Below are 17,115 nucleotides of genomic sequence, written 5' to 3'. Positions count from 1 at the left end.
GATAACATTCTGCACTAGCACTTAAAAAATCCTTAATAAAAAATAAAAATTTAAACACACTTAACTGGTGATTCTCACGAACATGGTCCAACTCGTAGCGAAAATTAAGAAAACATTATATACTCACAAGAACACTCACTCCTTAAAAAAAGAGATCCTAATTTTACTTTTCACTGTAAAATTATAATCTATATGTTCAATTTCTAGGTATTTTTAAACATTTTATTCTAACTTTGAGCAAATAAATTCATTACCTGTAACATGATTTCCATGAAGAAATTTGAAACCACAAAACATTTTTTCTCGCATTTTTTGGACACCCAGGATTTCAATGTGGACAGAGGGACAGATGTAAACAAAAGTAGGCATTTTCAACTAAATGTTTTATTTTAATACAAAAAATCATTTCAAATTCAAAGTCAATTTTGATTGTGATTTTGTATCAAATCATTATATTGAAAAAACAACATAACCATAGTATAAAGGGTTTGACACATTTCATCAAGGGACTAAAATATAAAATCAATTCATGTAACTAATCTAAATAAATCCTCATAAAGTTAACATAGCGGTAATGAAAAAAACATGTCGGTAATGAATAACAATGTTTCAGTAGTGAATCCTTCGTAGCTATATTATGTAACTAGACAATAAAATAACCTTATAAAACATATATTTTCAATTTTTATTAAAGTTTATTAAGTCAAAATACTATTGTTCAAAACAGAAGACAATGGGAAACAGTTTGATTTAGGGTAAATGCAAAAGCAAACAAGGCACAGGGATATAATAGGTCATCAGAAGAAAGGCACAGAGAGACAATACATATTGAACTTAAAAATAACAGGAAACACTACAAAGAAATTATTGAGTTCCGGTTTTTTTTTCCAACTTTGTACTAGCAAATTTCTAGTGATACAGAAATGGAGGAAAACGAATACAAAACAAAACTCAAGTCAAACAGGAAACAAAGCTAGTATACAAGAAATCAAAAGTAGTGTCATTGGACTTTCTTCTTGTACTTAGCCCAGATTTCTGACACCACACAGAAGTGTCTTGCGGATGAAGAGGTAGGCAGTGGTTCAGGAATGATTTCTTTGATGTTATCAAAATAATACCACACCTTCTCACCAGCAAATCTTATTGATGGGGTGTAGAAGCGGTTGTCTCCTGCACAGCTCATTGTATCAACCTCATACTGACCACTGGCAATCTGGATTAATGAAGTAAAAACAAGTTTATCAACTGCGTCTTTCAAAGACAATTTGATTATGATGATTATTACCTCCACATTACATGTTGACAATCTGAATCCAATACTTGCACACCTGACTTCCCATTATCCACTCAGTCTTAAACCTACCTGTGTTGCTGTGCCAGGATAGAGGTCTCCGTCATAGTCCACAAGGACCCATGTTCCTACTTTGATGGTCTCTTCAGTGAAAACAAACTCCTTTGGGGAGAAGCAGTCACAAGAGTGACTACAGAAGCATCTGAGGGAGGGTTTTTCAGTTATATCCTGAACTGTTTGTTTCTTGTTATTATGTCGGTTTGAATTTTCCCTCCATTTTTATGGCTGTTTCTGCAGCTGCCTGGGTGTCAGATCTGCAGCTGCCTTTAACAACCCTTTTTCTTGCACTTCTTATATCTGTTAAAATATCAATAGGAACATTTGTGAGACAGCAAAGTCTTCAACATACTCCATACTGTATTTGCACAATTTAAGCTTGGAAAAAAAAAAAAAATAGGAGAGCTGAGACAGAGGGAAAAAAAGAGGGAGAAAGAGGCACAGAGAGACAATACCTTTCCCTTTCCTTTCTTCTATACTCCTCTGGAAGCTCCGGATTATTATAAATCTTCTGCCTATGTTTTTCCACTCTAGCTCTTGACGCCGCCCTCTTATGTTCACTTCCTTTTGCCTTTCATATTAGGTGATATCAATTAGGATAAATTAGCATACAAATTTTGCCCCCCAAAAATTTGAAAGTGTAATAAACAGTAAAACATTACATTATGAATCAACATTTATCTATTTACTATTGCAAAATGACAGTATTCATCAACGTAATCTTATTTCTAATTACCGCAACGGGCCTTAGATTACGCGGTAATGAAAGTTATGCATTACGGTAATGAATGACGTCCACATGAGCTAGCTTAAAATTCTAGAATACCATGATGACTCAGCTAAACTTTTCTCACAAACAGTATGAACTCCCTAATTTCTTCTGTACAAGAAAGTAAATTATTAATAACTTTTTAAGAACATGAGATATTGTACATTACAATAATGATCACCTATAGTGTAAAAATAGGCATATGGAATGAGAAACTTAACAGTTGTCATAATCAAAAGATGTCAAACAATCTTACCTTGTCGCCATCTTGTCTTCACTTCTTTGTAGTGCATCATGTATCAGAATAACTTTATTGAAAAAAATGCTGTGAAAATTACAGGACTTTTAATATGGTGCAACGGTAATGAGAGTTGCACCTCCAGACACTGACTTTTATTAAAATATTCTGAATTATTTAATAGCAAATTGTTACATATTATCAAATTTTATTATTTTATGTACATTTAAACAAATGTATGATATTTTTTGTAAACTTGCTTGATTATTTATAATAATAAATTGAGGTGAAAGCGTTTTTTTTCTCCCCACTTAGGACACATTACGGTAATGAATTTGTGACTTCAAAAACAGTTAAAAAACATTTTTAAAAAAACTTATTTTGGTAAGTAACAATCTTTGCAAAAATATTAGAAATAATGATTGTTCAAATAAAAGATGATTTTTAAAAGTTTTTATTTAGTACGCCCCTAAAATCTTATAAGATAGGTTGGGTTCGTGAGAATCACCCTAACAGAGGACAATGATATAGCTTGCCAAGAACTACTGGGAGAAATACAGTTATGACTATTTTGTGATTTGACTTTCCAACGAATACCAAGTAGAAGAGATGACAGAAATCACCTACTTTATATTTTAACATCTACTTCAACTTACATCATACTTTTTTAAGAGTTGATCTGTAGATACCCCAAGGTACATCATCAAACATCGAATGATAACATCTCTTGTCATGTTGATGTCAGGATTGCTTGGAGTCTGAAATGAAAAAAATAAACACCGGGTGGTTTATATTACTGTTAATAAGCTCAAGGATCCTTCCTGTGCCATCCTGTGCCGTAGCCTCTGAGTTTGGTGCGATAATTTGACATCTTGTATTTAAGGCTTTGCTGCCAGCCATAGTAACCTGCAAAAGAACCGGGTTCCTTGAGACAAAGATATTTATTGACAAGGGCCTCAGCAACATCACTCATCTGTGAACCTGATGAATAGGCTGTATAAGTATACAGTTTCAGCCAGTTTCTCAAGTATGTCTGCCTTGATCTTAGAGGTAGTGAGAAGTGTTCCATTCTTCTAGTAATCCTCATTGCCTCTTTCAAGGTACATCTCAGTTTCGTATGCAAACTGTGGAATGGGGAAGTGCTTTGGCCATGACTCACAGCGTTCTGTGGTACTGCGCCCAGACAGAATAATGGTGTCCTGTGAAGAAGATGTTCCAGCAGATGACTCTCCATTTGATGCAGTTGACTCTGCATTGTCACTGACTGTGACAGTTCCTTTGTTCCTTTGTCCAAACTTTCATGAGCTGCATACAAATTCAGAAGAATAGGAGAAGTGTGAACAACCTTTATGGTGGCTTTGTGTTTGATAAGATCACTGTTGTGAAGAGTAAAGTAATCTTCAAATTCAAAGTCAACATACTGAAGACTGGACTCAGTAGAAATCCCAAAGGTCTCCTTCACAATATTATGCAGCTCCTCCACAGTGGGCGGGATTCCTGATGGAAGGACCAACTTCTCAATTCGGTCGTCAATTATTACTCTGAGTTTTGCCTCTATCTCTGCCATCCCGAAAAGAAGACAAAAGTTAAATATATTCTTATATAATTTCCTATATGCTGAAAGTAGTCCTTCTCTGTAGAACAACTAGCACTGCAAACTAAACACTTAAAAGCAGAGATGATTCCTGGCTGTATACTGACATGAGCTGTATGATACCTGGACAAATGTGTGCGAAGGGCAACCTGTGTTTTAAATGTGCAAGGGCAACTGTCATATAGACATGGCTGGGTTTGCCCACGACCAAATGTTGCGTGTTGTAGTCTGTAATGTTTTAGTAGATTCCCTTTGTTCCAGACAAAGACTTGCAGATCTTACACTGCCACCCCATAGGCCAGAACCTAAGATAATAAGAAAAAAAGGTGTTTTTAAATTAGTGTATAACTAGTAGCCTACATCACCAATAGATCTAGTAATTAAATAATGTGCCAGGGCTGAACAATTAATAAACATTTTATCAAAATTGCAGTACAGCCTACTGCGATTTTCAAATCACAGGAGGTACAATATTTCCTAAATCATAAAAAAAAACTATTTTAAGTTAAATGTCCTGCTGCAAAGATGTCCTGGCCTACACATCATAATCTATAGAAAAAAAACCATCCCTGCAAGAATCACGCCATAATGATATTAATTTTTTCAATGAAAATAAGAAAACAATTGCAAATCATTTCGCAACTGTAATGTCACTGAAAAGATCATCACAATTAAGTATTTTTTTTTCAAAATCATCCAGCTCTATAATATACCAACTATGAATGAATACCTCATCCAATCCCACTTCAAAAAATGAACTATCGTTTTAAGATGTTAGACAAAAATATGAAATAGATTTTAAGGTAATATGCACATCAACAAATGCCAAACAATAAATATTAAAATCAAAGCCGCCCAAAACGGACTAAGGAAACATTTCTCTCACTCTCTCTGTGGCAGCAGTCAGTACGAAGCTCTACGTACTGATTTCAACCCAACATTCACTGACGCATCTCACTGTGACTGTTTATCTGTCAGTGTGAGCCGCAACCACAGTTTGAAAGCAGAACGTTTTTCCGAGATAACAGGAAAAACGAGGTAGCCGTTTGTGCCATCTGAATGCAAATAACGTAACGTTAATGGAGCCTCAGTGAGAGCCGGTGAACTTGGGTTCAGCAAAACACCAGCCATTGTGCTCAAAACACAATAACAGACGTTCCATGAAAATAACGCCAAATTAAAAGAAGAAACAGCGCACTTTGTCTCAAAATGTAAAACGGCAGATGTTTTTTCCGAAATGTGTAACGTTATGGAAACTGATTAGAAATCTGCTTTTGACATGCTACTTGAGTGAAAATGTTACTTGAGTACATTTTAATTGTAAAAACAAAATGCAGTAACTTTAAACGAAACTCCTAAGTTGATTAGCCTTCTCACCGTTGAAAACAACGTCTGTTCCTCCATTATGGTCCCCAAACATGCTAGCTAGCTTGTTAAGGTGGGGGAGGGGGAGCTTGGGCTGAGGCCAAAAACTACATTAAATAAAAGAGTAGCTTACGGCCACTATCGATATTACTTTAGTCACATTAAATTGTGACATTGAGACTACTTTTTCAATCATTGCAATGCATTCAGTCAAATCAAAGACGACGTAGACTGACTTCGAATCCTTTGCAGTAAATTAAGACAATGTTTAACTGCTACAGACACTTGAATTGTTTAACTAAGAACAATTAAAACATGTCTTACCTTTAAGTAAACGGTAGTCCATGAAGTGCCAAGCAGACTGGATGTTCAAATGCCTTGGGGCGGGAAAAATAAAGTACTCATTGGGAATACTCATTTTACTCCCAATGAGTAAAATTTATAAATTTTCTGCACTTTTGACTTTACCATTGAAAATAAATAAATAAATTCTACTTATTGTTTTTCTGCTGATTTTATTTAAATAAAAACAGTAAAATGAAATTAAAAAATATTCTAAATTTGTATAATTCAGCTCGGTGAGAGTCCAAACTGCACACAGTCTTTTTTATTATGTATAATTTGCTCTTATTTATTTAGTAAATATTACTTAACCCTGATCACACTTGTGAAGTGCACAATTCAGAGACTGAGGTCCAGACAAAAGTCAGGGAGCAAAAACAATCTTTAATACATCTGCAGACGGAGAGCAAGAAATACACTGCATTAGGCACAAATTAGGATCCGCTCTGAGGAACTCAGAGTTGCATAGTTACTTTATTCATCTCTCTTTACTACCGAGGCGGAGACTCAATCTTCGAAGAGCAAACAAAAGAAACAAAGGAAAACATACGAAACCTTGTATGCTCATTCACTGTAATGTCTATGGGAGGTGAAAACTAAACACTCTATCTCCATGCAGGGAAGGCCACGGGAAAAACAGGAAGGTCCCAAATAACTGTCTGGGAAAATTCAGCAACCCTGGAAACTTACTTCAGTAGACACATCATGATACATTAGTTTCTACACCATTTCCAGCTGCACAGAAAAACACCTTGACTGTGATTCAAAAAATATTACATTTATATGACACATGAAGGAACATCATTTAATACAAATAAAACCTCTTCACACACTTTTTTCAGTGTAGTGAAGGAGCATAAATTGCTTTTCAATTTTATCAATACTCTTTGGTATCCCTGACCCTATTTTAGGTCGTTTTAATTCGACCATTGTCGTAAAGGCAACACAGTGTGGAGAAAAAAAAAAAGGTAGTTCCCTGACCGGGAATCGAACCCGGGCCGCGGCGGTGAGAGCGCCGAATCCTAACCACTAGACCACCAGGGAGTGGTGTTCTTCGAGATTTTTTTTATCACGTAACCTCAATGAAATGTGGTACATATTGCTGTGTGCTGTATACTATTGAGTAGCATTTACTTCAAGTCGGGCTCACATGACAACAATCGACCAACATTATCGAATACTGGATAGTTAAACACAGTCAAAACCCGCAACTACAGTTGCAATATATTCTTTATTTCGCTCTCATATTTTCTCATTCCAGTGAAACAATAAATATGTAATAAATAAAAGCATTAGCTAAGCAATGTTTTCGAACGTATACCAGCGACATAGAGAGATGTATTATGGCACTGAATATCGTTTGACACCAACATACTGTTTCAATATAAACATTGAATCACTTTTTTTTATCACTATGTCAAATTTAAGCGCCGCAAATTATAATTCAAACGGTAAAATTAAACTTAAATGCGACCCCTACAGGGTACATGTTGAGTCGCAATCGTACCGTGTAGTTTTTCGCCACAACAAACTGCCTGAATGAAAATGCCATGGCATAAAACAAATCTTAAACTCAGAGCTAACACAAACACACAAACATACATTAAACCTGTCTAAGGATGCTATTGTTGTTTTTATACAGTAAAAATGAAGACTATAGAGAGGAAAATGAAGTGACAAACTTGACAGGCGTTTTTCCGAAGCTCCTCTTCTTTGGAGGGTCCAAACTGGGGCCTTGATCAACGTGGGAGACGCGAAAACGTTTGGAATATGTGACACCGAGCGTTGGTTCTTTAATTGAAATTCTGTTCATTAAGTACATTGTGCGTCGTGGTGGAATTAATGGTCCTGCCATGATGCCAGGAGACAGTCAGGTCAAAGCGGCAGCAATAGCCGCGGATGCGACTGCTGGGAGCTGTCAGAACTGCTCTGTTTTGCACCAGGTTAGTCTTGTTTTCTTGGACAAGAAAGACACTTTAAAGACTCTCTAGTCTTTAACTGCGTTAACAGTCTCAGATCTGAATTTATCATGTTGATGATTACACATACTTACACCTGAATATTTTTGTGTGTCTCTTATTTTGTTGAGCAGAGCCTAACCGAGTACGTCGCATCATTTCTTGCTCTGAAACAGAAAATAGCAGGTACCGAGTGAGTATTGGCTTCAAGATCAGTTGTCATGGTGACGCTTCCAAACAGCCAAACGCAGATAAATCCGCTTGTTACAGGAGCCGAGATAAAAGTTTCAAAAGAATAAAAGACAGACTAAGCTTAAAGTAACTAAATTGTTTCTATCTGTTGTTATTCTTGTTATGACATATGTTCCATTGCTTTCATAATTATAGGTATAAAATAGAGTTAAGGCGGGGATTCCATTCTGTTCTTTCACTTTGCTAATCTCTATGCATTTAGTTTCACTTTGCATAAATATTTGCTTTTTAATATCGGCCAGTCTTGTGTTCTAGCAGCACTACTCATAAGAAAATGTGGCACAAAAGAATTAGTGATAATCATTAATAATAAGTGAAAAGCAACTTTACTGCTTTTCATTTTGTTTTAAATTTTTATAAAAGTGTCCATTTTTTTTTTCATTACATTTTAATGTTTGCAGTGACTCCATCAGGCTTCGAGAGCAACTGGAGGAACTGCAGATGCGGTTGTTTACACTGGAGAAAAAGACAGCAGATTATGAATCCGTACAGGCCGAACTGGAAGAGAAGACGGTAGGTCTTATTTCTCCTCAAAAGATAAAAAAATACTTTTCTGAAATTAATCTGCCTTTTGCTTCTTATGTACAAAACATAACTCACATATATATATATATATATATATATATATATATATATATATATTTTTTTTTTTTTTTTTTTATAGGATGCACTTAAGGCCTATGAACAGCTGTCTGAAGAGATGGACAAATTAAAGCAGGAAAATATCAACATGTTGACTGAGTAAGTGACCATTTTCATTGCAATTCCAGTTCTCCTACCCTTTGAAATTCTCCATATTGTGTCATGTGGTGTACAAAAACTGGATTGTATTTAATTGGGGTTGTGTCTGATTGATCACCACAAAATAGTATTTGCTTGCATTCATTTGGGTGGAATATGTCAGACTTGTCATTTGCAAATTTAGGAGAAGTATACTCCAAAAGACTTGCAGCGACAAGAGCAGCTATAAGGGAGTTTGATTCAGAGTGAAAATAAACTCAATCTATAGTTTTCATAATTTCATTTTATTACAAAAACAAATCTGAATTCTTATGTTATATCTATGCATTATTTTCTTCTGGTCTGTCACATGTGGTCCAACAACTAATTTGAGATATTGTTAGGGTATATGGGTCTCTGTTATAATGAAAAACTCACTGTAACTCTTCTTATTTCTTAGGAATGAAACGCTGAGAGATGAGCTGAAATGTTTGAAAGGTAAATTGCAGTTATTTTCAGTAAATTCTTCTCCGATATTAATAGTTTGCTAAGTATTTCTTTGTGTGTGTTGAACTCTCAGATTTGACAGAAACACAGGGTCTTGAAAATGCACATGTGAAAAGAGAGAAAGCAGCTGTTGAAAATGATTTATTAAAAACTCAGGTAAAACATAAACAAACATCAAAAATTCATGATTATTTTACTGACCAAAGCATTAATCTCCTCAATATATTTGTAAACGTTTTTTTTTTTTTTTTTCAAATCAGGCATCTTTAAAAGAATCTCAGGAACAAGCCAAGAAGGTTGATACATTGACAAAGGAGAATGCCATCATGACAAACATGTAAGAGTTCAGTTTGTTTTGTGCCTGAAGAACAACTGTTTCCAACCTACTCACACTTGGTGTGTATTTTTGCTGTCATTGGTAATGGTTATGCAATGTTCTTTTCTGATTGACAGGAAGGATAGTCTGGAAAACAAAGTTAGAGTGCTCGAAGGTGAGATTTAGTCATTAGTACTTTCAGAAGTATTTTCTGACATAAGCTGAAACTTTATCTGCCGAGTCTGTTGGTTTGAGACAGTTTGCTTTTTCTTTGGCGGGTTCTTAACTCTACTTCTGAAATTATTTCAGACTCGATTTGTAAACAGAATTATCAAATATCTCAGCTGACCAATGAGAAGATACTGCTTGAAAGGAACATTAGTGACCTCCAGGTACAGTGAAAACACTAAAGGGAAATGCAGATTTGAGGACCAGGGAGTGGGGGAGCAAATATTCAAACTGATTGTTTGTCTTTAAAAAATTTTGTAGGTGCGACTGATAAAACTGGAAAGAGAACGATGTAAAGGTACAGAATGCATAACCTTTTATTTTTTTTATTTATTTGTTATTGCATTTCATTTTTACTGTTAATTGGGAATTAAGAAGCAAAACAAACATATAGTGTTTGCTTAATTTTTTGCTTATAAATTAAATAACTTTCCATCAAAAATATCGTAAATAATCTAATTGTGTCTTAAAAAAACAGAATATAGGAGCTCTACAACTCAAACAAGAGCAGAACCAAAAGTTGACAAAGGTATGATGATGGCTCTTTTTATGATGATTCATTCAATTTGCACCACAACTAAGCCTAACCCCAAAAGTAATTTTTCTTTGTAAAAAATCTCTCTACTTACTTTACAGGAAAGGTGCGACTGCTGCTGCAGAGTTTATGGGAATGTGTGGATTCAGAGCATGAGCAATCGTCAAACGTATCCACGTCACCAGGTGAGGTCATCATTCACACCTCTTCTGCACTTGTATGATAATACAGAAATGCACATCTTTTTATGTTCTCACAGTCTTGTTTGCCTTTTATGTTAGAGTTTGGTTATAGGTTGGCCCTTCCTCCTTCTCCACAATCCAAACTGCGGGCTAATGAAAAACAAATGTCAACCTCTACTTCTGAGACCAGTCATCATGTCGAGACCCAATCTGCTCTCACAAAGTTGAAACCTTGTCCTCGAGTGCAGGACAAGGGCACATGCAAGCACCAAGCATCTACCCACCACTTGAATCAAGACAACACACTGAAAAAGAGCAAAGAGTCACCCAACAAAAATAAACATAATGAGTCGTCTCCCATCAAAGGCAACCTTTATGTATCTATTGATGAAATAATGGATTTTTTTAAACCACTTCCACCCTGCATATCTCCACTTTCAGAATCGGTGAGAAGTTTTGTTATTTTTTTAAGCTATGTGCAGCTTCATATACATACTGAAGTCATCCTTTTTGTATACAGTGACCTATTAAATAATTCTGTTTTTATACACAGAGTTTATTTCACTGCAATACTTTTGCTTCTATCTTTCAGGACACCAGTGTAGAAGGTGATGCAGCACTATCCATCTCACCAAAAGAGACGGATGGTGAGGAAAAGAATGACAGTCCTGAACTTTCTGAGGATGTTCAACTTCCTAAACAAGATCAGCCTTCGAGTTCTGAAACATCACCACTACATCTTAACAGTCCAAAATCTCTGTCACTTTACAAAAAAGATAATGTGGACATCTTGGAACACATTTCAGATAAAAAAGACATTGGACACTGTGGGTTGGGTGGTGGTGCTGAACTGAATGAAAGCTCAGATAAGAACAGCAGTTCTCTAAAAAACGTGTTCGAACCCAAACTGCCACAGTCTTTATTATTACATAGTAATGTTTCAGAAGAAGGTCTCCCATTACCAGGTGAAGATATGGAGCATTCCCATAGTGAAAATCCCAACACCCGAAGTACAGATATCTGTGATACTGGAACGGCTTTTGAAAAGGCAGAAGAAGACAATTTGGATACTGCTATAAAGATGGATGTAGATATGAGTCCTGGTGACATTCCTGATGTCACAACAGTTGTTACTGATGGGGAAAGAGAGGCAACTGCAAACACTGGAGACGCAGAAAATTATCAATTTGTTGGCCAATTTAAAAGCAAAGAATCTTCTGAAGACACCAGTGTCACAGACGGCCAAATAGGTCCTGTGGATTCTTGTCAAGACAGTGCAAATCTCACTGCCTCAGGGGCTCTCTGTAAAGACTCAGAAATGCCAGAGGAATCCCCACCAAGCAGCAGTGACAACATGAGTTGTGTCTTAAATAAAAACCTTGAAGAGGGAATGGAAGTAGATGCTGGAGTCCATTGCTCCGAGGATAATGAAGAGAATGCAGAGCAAGTTCCTAGAGATGTTGACGTGACAGCTTCACCCTCAGACCTGAATGTCTGTGATAAACCTTTGTCTCCTGAAGAGTCTCCGGTTTTGAAAAGAGAAGTTGAGGGGTTCTGTACTGACCCGGAACACGAAAAAGTAAATTCTACAGCTTTGTCGCCAAAGGATTTTGACAAAGAGAAAGCAAAAAGTACCAATACACCTGATAGTGCTTCTTTATTGTCCCCAGAAAAAATAACAGTTGACAGTAAATCTTTGGAAGACAAAGATTTACATGAAGGACTGTTAAGTTCTTCAAGTCAGTCGTCTCAAGTAAAACTGCTTCCTGTGGAAACTGACCCAAAACCGGAAAAAGCTCAGGACAAAGAGAAAGTTGCAAAGAACAATCTACTCACCTCAGAAAAGGAAATTGTCAACAAACTCCACTCTGATTCTACTACTTCTGCTAGAAAAGAACAAAACCAGAGCTTGGAGACATTTACACCAGTCCATGAACAGCCAGATTTACATACAAATGTTGAGGAAAATGTTACACCATTTGGCAGTCCATTAGCAACTCAAACACCAGAGTCCATCGGCCAACTTCTTTTGGAAATGGGTCCTCCACTTCCCCCTGTCTTGACCCCTATAACAACACCTCCTAAAGCAGGCAAGCCAATCAACCCAAGCCACGCAATTGGAAAACTTTCATTTCCTTCACCGATGGATAGCTCAGCTTCTACCACTCCAGTGAAATTCCTTTCAACACCCAACGGTCAGCAGCTCAGCTATTCTTCTTCCCTGACCAGTCCAACCCATCCAAATGGAGTCCCCTCTTCACCGCTCCAGTTTAGCTCAGCCACTCCTAAACATGCGTTACCAGTTCCTGGTCGCTTGCCTGCCATAACAGTTAATTCTTCCCCTTCGTCTTCGACCAGTCCACCTCAAGAAAACTCCATGAGCATTCTAAATACCATGGACCCCGGTTCCTCTGTCTGCACCTGGACTCTTAACATTTTGAAATGTAATGTCAATCTTAGCATGTGCTCATCAGAGAATGGAGTATTACCAAAAACAACGGACAATCAGAGATCAGGCTTCAAAACCATCAGCTCTGCTTCAACAGCCTTCACAAAAACAGAGACCAGGGGAGAAAAAAGACCTGCTGGCGATTCGTCCCAGTCCAAAAATAGTAAATTCCCAAAGCTTGACAGCAGTTATGCAGATGTTACTGACAAACAGGAGTCCTCCTTACACAGTTGCAATGAAGCAGCCTCTTCCAGTACTGTGGCAAAAGATCAGACGACAAGCAATACAGCATTTCCATGCATAGAATTTGAAGAACCAGCTGAGCAGGATCTTATCGTTGACTATTTAGACAAAATTAAAAAACAATGTTTCGATTTACTGCCTGTTGTCCAGAGTCACCTTTATGTTGGTAAACTGCCCAAAAAGCCTATTCTGAGAGAAGAGGAGAAAGAGGTCATCTCTGACATATGCAGATGTAGCTTGGTGAGTATACCCATTAATGGCTGACTTTGGCTAAACTTGGGATGCAGACTATTTCTTAAATGCTCTGTTTCTGCTCATTTTTGACTAAATAAGTGTTACAGTTTTAGAGAATCCTTGATTAATCAACAAACTAAGTTAGGGTTCATGGCAAACATGATGCAAAATGATTAACATGCAGTGAGCTTATACTGTTTTATGTAGAGAAAATTAAAACTCCTCGGATGATATTGATAATGTATATTTCCTTTTTGTTGGTATTTTTTGTTTGAGTTTCTGCAGAGGAAGATTATTGGTTGTATAGTATTTGTTTGATCGTGTGATAGTGATACAGCACAGGATTGTGGGGTGTTTTAATTGAAGCAGAGAACCAAAAGTCAGCTGTTGGGTATATCTCAAGGCGTGAAAAGCGTAGAGAAATATGCATGTCTAATATTGGTAAAAATCAGTTATTGACCAAGACTGCAATATTAATATTAAATATCAGTATCAGAGTAAATGTTCATGTCTGTGTGTTTTTAATGAGGGAATAACACTATAGTATGATATAAAGTTTTTAAAAAAAATGTTAACTTTACATAGTGATGCCCCTTTAATAAAGAAAGATATTGTTCTTATGCAAATTTTAAATGTGTTTCCTCTCACCATCTCCAGGTAGATGAAATGATTGTGGCCATATTGACCAAACTAAAGGCTGAAAAGAATGCACTTTGTCTAAACTACTTACAAGCCCTCTGTCGAGTCTACATAGGCATCTGTAGACAGAAGAAGTACTGGGAGAAGGCTCGTATTCTGGCCTACAGCATTCTTGTCGAAGGTGGGCAGTTTTTTATTTTTTTTTAATACAGACAACTAATATTCATATTTGTGTACTTCCACTGTAAAACACAATTGGGCTTAAATTATCTAACATATAAATGAGTCCTAAAATCTTTTTTCCTTTTCTTTTTATATCTAACTTTCAAATTTTGTGATGACTTATTTTATGCTGTTTTACCTTTGTCAGATTTCCCAGATTCAGCAAAACTGGTCTTGTTTATGGTGACGACATGGCCCAACGTTCTGACACACAGCAGCTTACCGTGCCAGGCCATTCATGTTATTACCCAACTAAAAGCACCAGAAGGGCTTCTTGGCTGCCTGGCTGCTTTCCTTGGATGGGAAAAGGTATACTGCTAAAATGACTTTTTGCAATTGGGTTATTTTGCAAATATTTAATTCGTCGACACATAGCAGCAACAAAGCAGTTTAATGATGTTAAAATGAAAACACAGTAACCAATTATTTTAGAATTAACCCATGCTCCAGTTATTATTCATCAAAGGCAACTCTCAAGAAGTGGGTTTTTAGTGGCTTCAATTAGTACAGGAGCCTCACTCGTTATTCAACTGCGTTCCTGTTAAAAACAACATCGGTGTGATGCTTGGTGATGGCGTCATTAGTTATATGATGTTTGGCAATCCGAATCTTCTGTGATTTACTGAAACCATGTCTTCCCTTATATCATCAACATAGAATCCTCCTTGTGACCTTGACCAGCTGATACTTAGAACTCTGACGGAACTCCGTTCAGGAAACAATCAGTCTTTTACGAAGCATCTGCGCTACGGAGAAGACCTCGGAGCTGGAGCCTGGGAACAAATCTTCACACTGCATCTCCTCTGTTCACAGAAAAAGTGGGAATGGACCTATGAACACATCCTGAGGTATGCTTTTATATTTTTCTTTCTTTCCAGACCTTCTTTGTATTTACAAGTTCAGTATCTCTTGTTTGTTCTACTACAAAAGTTAAACAATTACATTTTAATTCATTAGAATTCATTAGAACTCTGTGAATAAATTCATAAAGTATATATATATTAGAGTCATTACACACGAGTGAAATATTTCAGGGATATATTTCTTATCATTTTGATATTTATGGCTGACAGATAATGAAATCTTAATTTCTCTGAAAATTAAAATTTTACGACAAAAAAAAGAAAAACATTGAAATTGGAATATAATATGGCATACAAAATTATGGAGGATTCATCTACCCCTACCACATGTCAGTATGCTCTTGGGTGAGGTATGTAACCCAAAGATGTGTTTCTTTGTATCAGTATACGAATAGGTAAGTGTTCTTAATGCAGTTGGTATGAGTAGAAAAGTGCCAAAGCATTTAATCAAGTTGTTGTTTTAGAAAATTTTGGGTTTCTTTAGTTGTTGACCAAAATCACAACAGTGAATAAATACTTGACATAGGACATAATCAGAATAAATTTTTCATGATATTCTTATTTATGGATGCTGTTGTTCATTTTATTCTGTCAGGAAAGAGTTGTGGCCGTTAATGAACACCTGGGTTCTACAACCAAGAGATCAGCAAGAACCAGTTCGAGATGAGACTGCTGCTACTGTACTTCGACTCATAGGTCTGCGGTTTGTTTCTTTCCTTGTATATTAATGCCAACTTGAACTAATGTTTAAAATGGATTATGATTAGACAGATGAGAGTCTGATTACATTTGTGTTTAAACAGGACGGCTCGGTCAGCTGGGCCTTAAAGAAGGTTCTGTTTCCTCTTTGGTCACTGTGGCCAATACCATCAACACATTCGGAAGGCATGGACAAGCTGAAGGTATGGGGCTTCAGCGACAACTGACACATTTTGTTCACCTGTGGTGACCTAACCAAACAGACCAAAAACGTTAAGAGAAATGGTGAAGCAAAGATTCTCAGAAGTGTTCTAATCATTCTATATCATTTTCTTGCAGGGGTGCCTTGGACGGTCCAGTTAGCAGCTATTTACTGCATCTATGAGTTGTCTCCCTGCAATCCCAAACAAGCCCTGGATGCTTTGGCAGAGTGGAGAGGAGAGGCTCCACAGAACGTCCCTCCTGCTGTCACAAGTTGTATTAATCAAGTGGCATCTATTTGTAGAAACGTCAGAAGCTGAAAATTTACTAAACCACATTGACCATCATTTCTGTATGTAACTATTTTTAAGACAAGACAAATACCTCAATATTGATTTACAGCCTTAATATAGTTGTTTACCATGTAAGCGGGAGTGGCGACTAAAAGGTTTGTGTTCTTTGCAGTACAACAGGGTGTATTGAACTCCATTTTAATATTTTTGTCCACATTTAAAGACGATTGTTTCAAATAATTTCAGACTTAATAAATGTTATTTGTTTTTTAAATTGCATTTAAATTTGTAAGTCTTTCAAGCTAAATATTTTCTTTTATGGGAGTCCAAGAAGTTTTATTTTCTAAAGTTTAGTCTACTACATCCTGCAAAAGACGCACTCGAGCTAGACATAGTACAACTATTTGACATTGTAAAATTTTCAGGTAACAATATGTACAGTGTGCTAAACTGTGAAGCTGGTGTATATAAATCAGAAATATTGATTTTTTTTGTTTTGCCAAAGTAAATGTTTTGTACAGTTTTCTTCAGGAGCTTTTATTTTTTCTAATTAAAATGAACACATCTTGTATAAATTGATTGTTTTTGCTGTAGTTTCCAATTACTATGTTCTTGATGTTCCTTCCAGTCATGCCCTCGAATAATAGGATAAAAACAGGTTTGTCCTTTGCAAGGATTGTTGGTGTTTTGTGACTTTAAAGCATTAATTAACAAGGCTCATGTTGTTTTAAAGAATAGGATAGAGAACTGGCAATCCTAACAAACCTTTTTAGAAGCCCTTAGACTGACTACACCACTCAAGAAGAAGTAAGGAAAGATTATTTGACAAAATAGATAAAACCCCTAACAGCGTGATGTTTTATTTCTTATTGTTTATTTTTGTCCGATACAGCAACTAGATTAATTTTGGGGTGGTAT

At 36.4% G+C, this 17,115-nt stretch overlaps 1 protein-coding gene and 1 non-coding gene across 2 annotated transcripts; one reads left to right on the top strand and one right to left on the bottom strand.

Moving 5' to 3' along the window:
* Positions 1-6,628: 6,628 nt before the first annotated feature.
* Positions 6,629-6,700, bottom strand: trnae-cuc (transfer RNA glutamic acid (anticodon CUC)). The gene has a single exon. It is a non-coding gene; the product is annotated as a tRNA-Glu (tRNA).
* Positions 6,701-7,396: 696 nt separating this feature from the next.
* On the top strand, positions 7,397-16,802 carry ice1 (KIAA0947-like (H. sapiens)). The gene is made up of 20 exons (XM_055042281.1): positions 7,397-7,599; positions 7,749-7,807; positions 8,268-8,379; positions 8,531-8,607; positions 9,047-9,084; positions 9,167-9,249; positions 9,354-9,430; positions 9,547-9,584; positions 9,719-9,801; positions 9,899-9,935; positions 10,116-10,166; positions 10,274-10,357; positions 10,454-10,800; positions 10,947-13,286; positions 13,938-14,100; positions 14,290-14,450; positions 14,799-14,989; positions 15,600-15,700; positions 15,808-15,906; positions 16,043-16,802. The coding sequence occupies exons 1-20, from the start codon at positions 7,510-7,512 to the stop codon at positions 16,222-16,224; spliced, it is 4,413 nt and encodes a 1,470-aa protein (XP_054898256.1). The 5' UTR covers positions 7,397-7,509; the 3' UTR covers positions 16,225-16,802.
* The last annotated feature ends 313 nt before the right edge of the window (positions 16,803-17,115 follow it).

This window comes from Poeciliopsis prolifica, unplaced genomic scaffold, assembly GCF_027474105.1.
Source record: "Poeciliopsis prolifica strain line A6 unplaced genomic scaffold, Auburn_PproV2 SCAFFOLD017, whole genome shotgun sequence".
In the NCBI taxonomy this organism is placed as follows: Eukaryota; Metazoa; Chordata; class Actinopteri; order Cyprinodontiformes; family Poeciliidae; genus Poeciliopsis; species Poeciliopsis prolifica.
The sequence above is the reverse complement of the archived record's forward strand: the minus strand, read 5'-3'. Positions and strand labels throughout refer to the sequence as shown.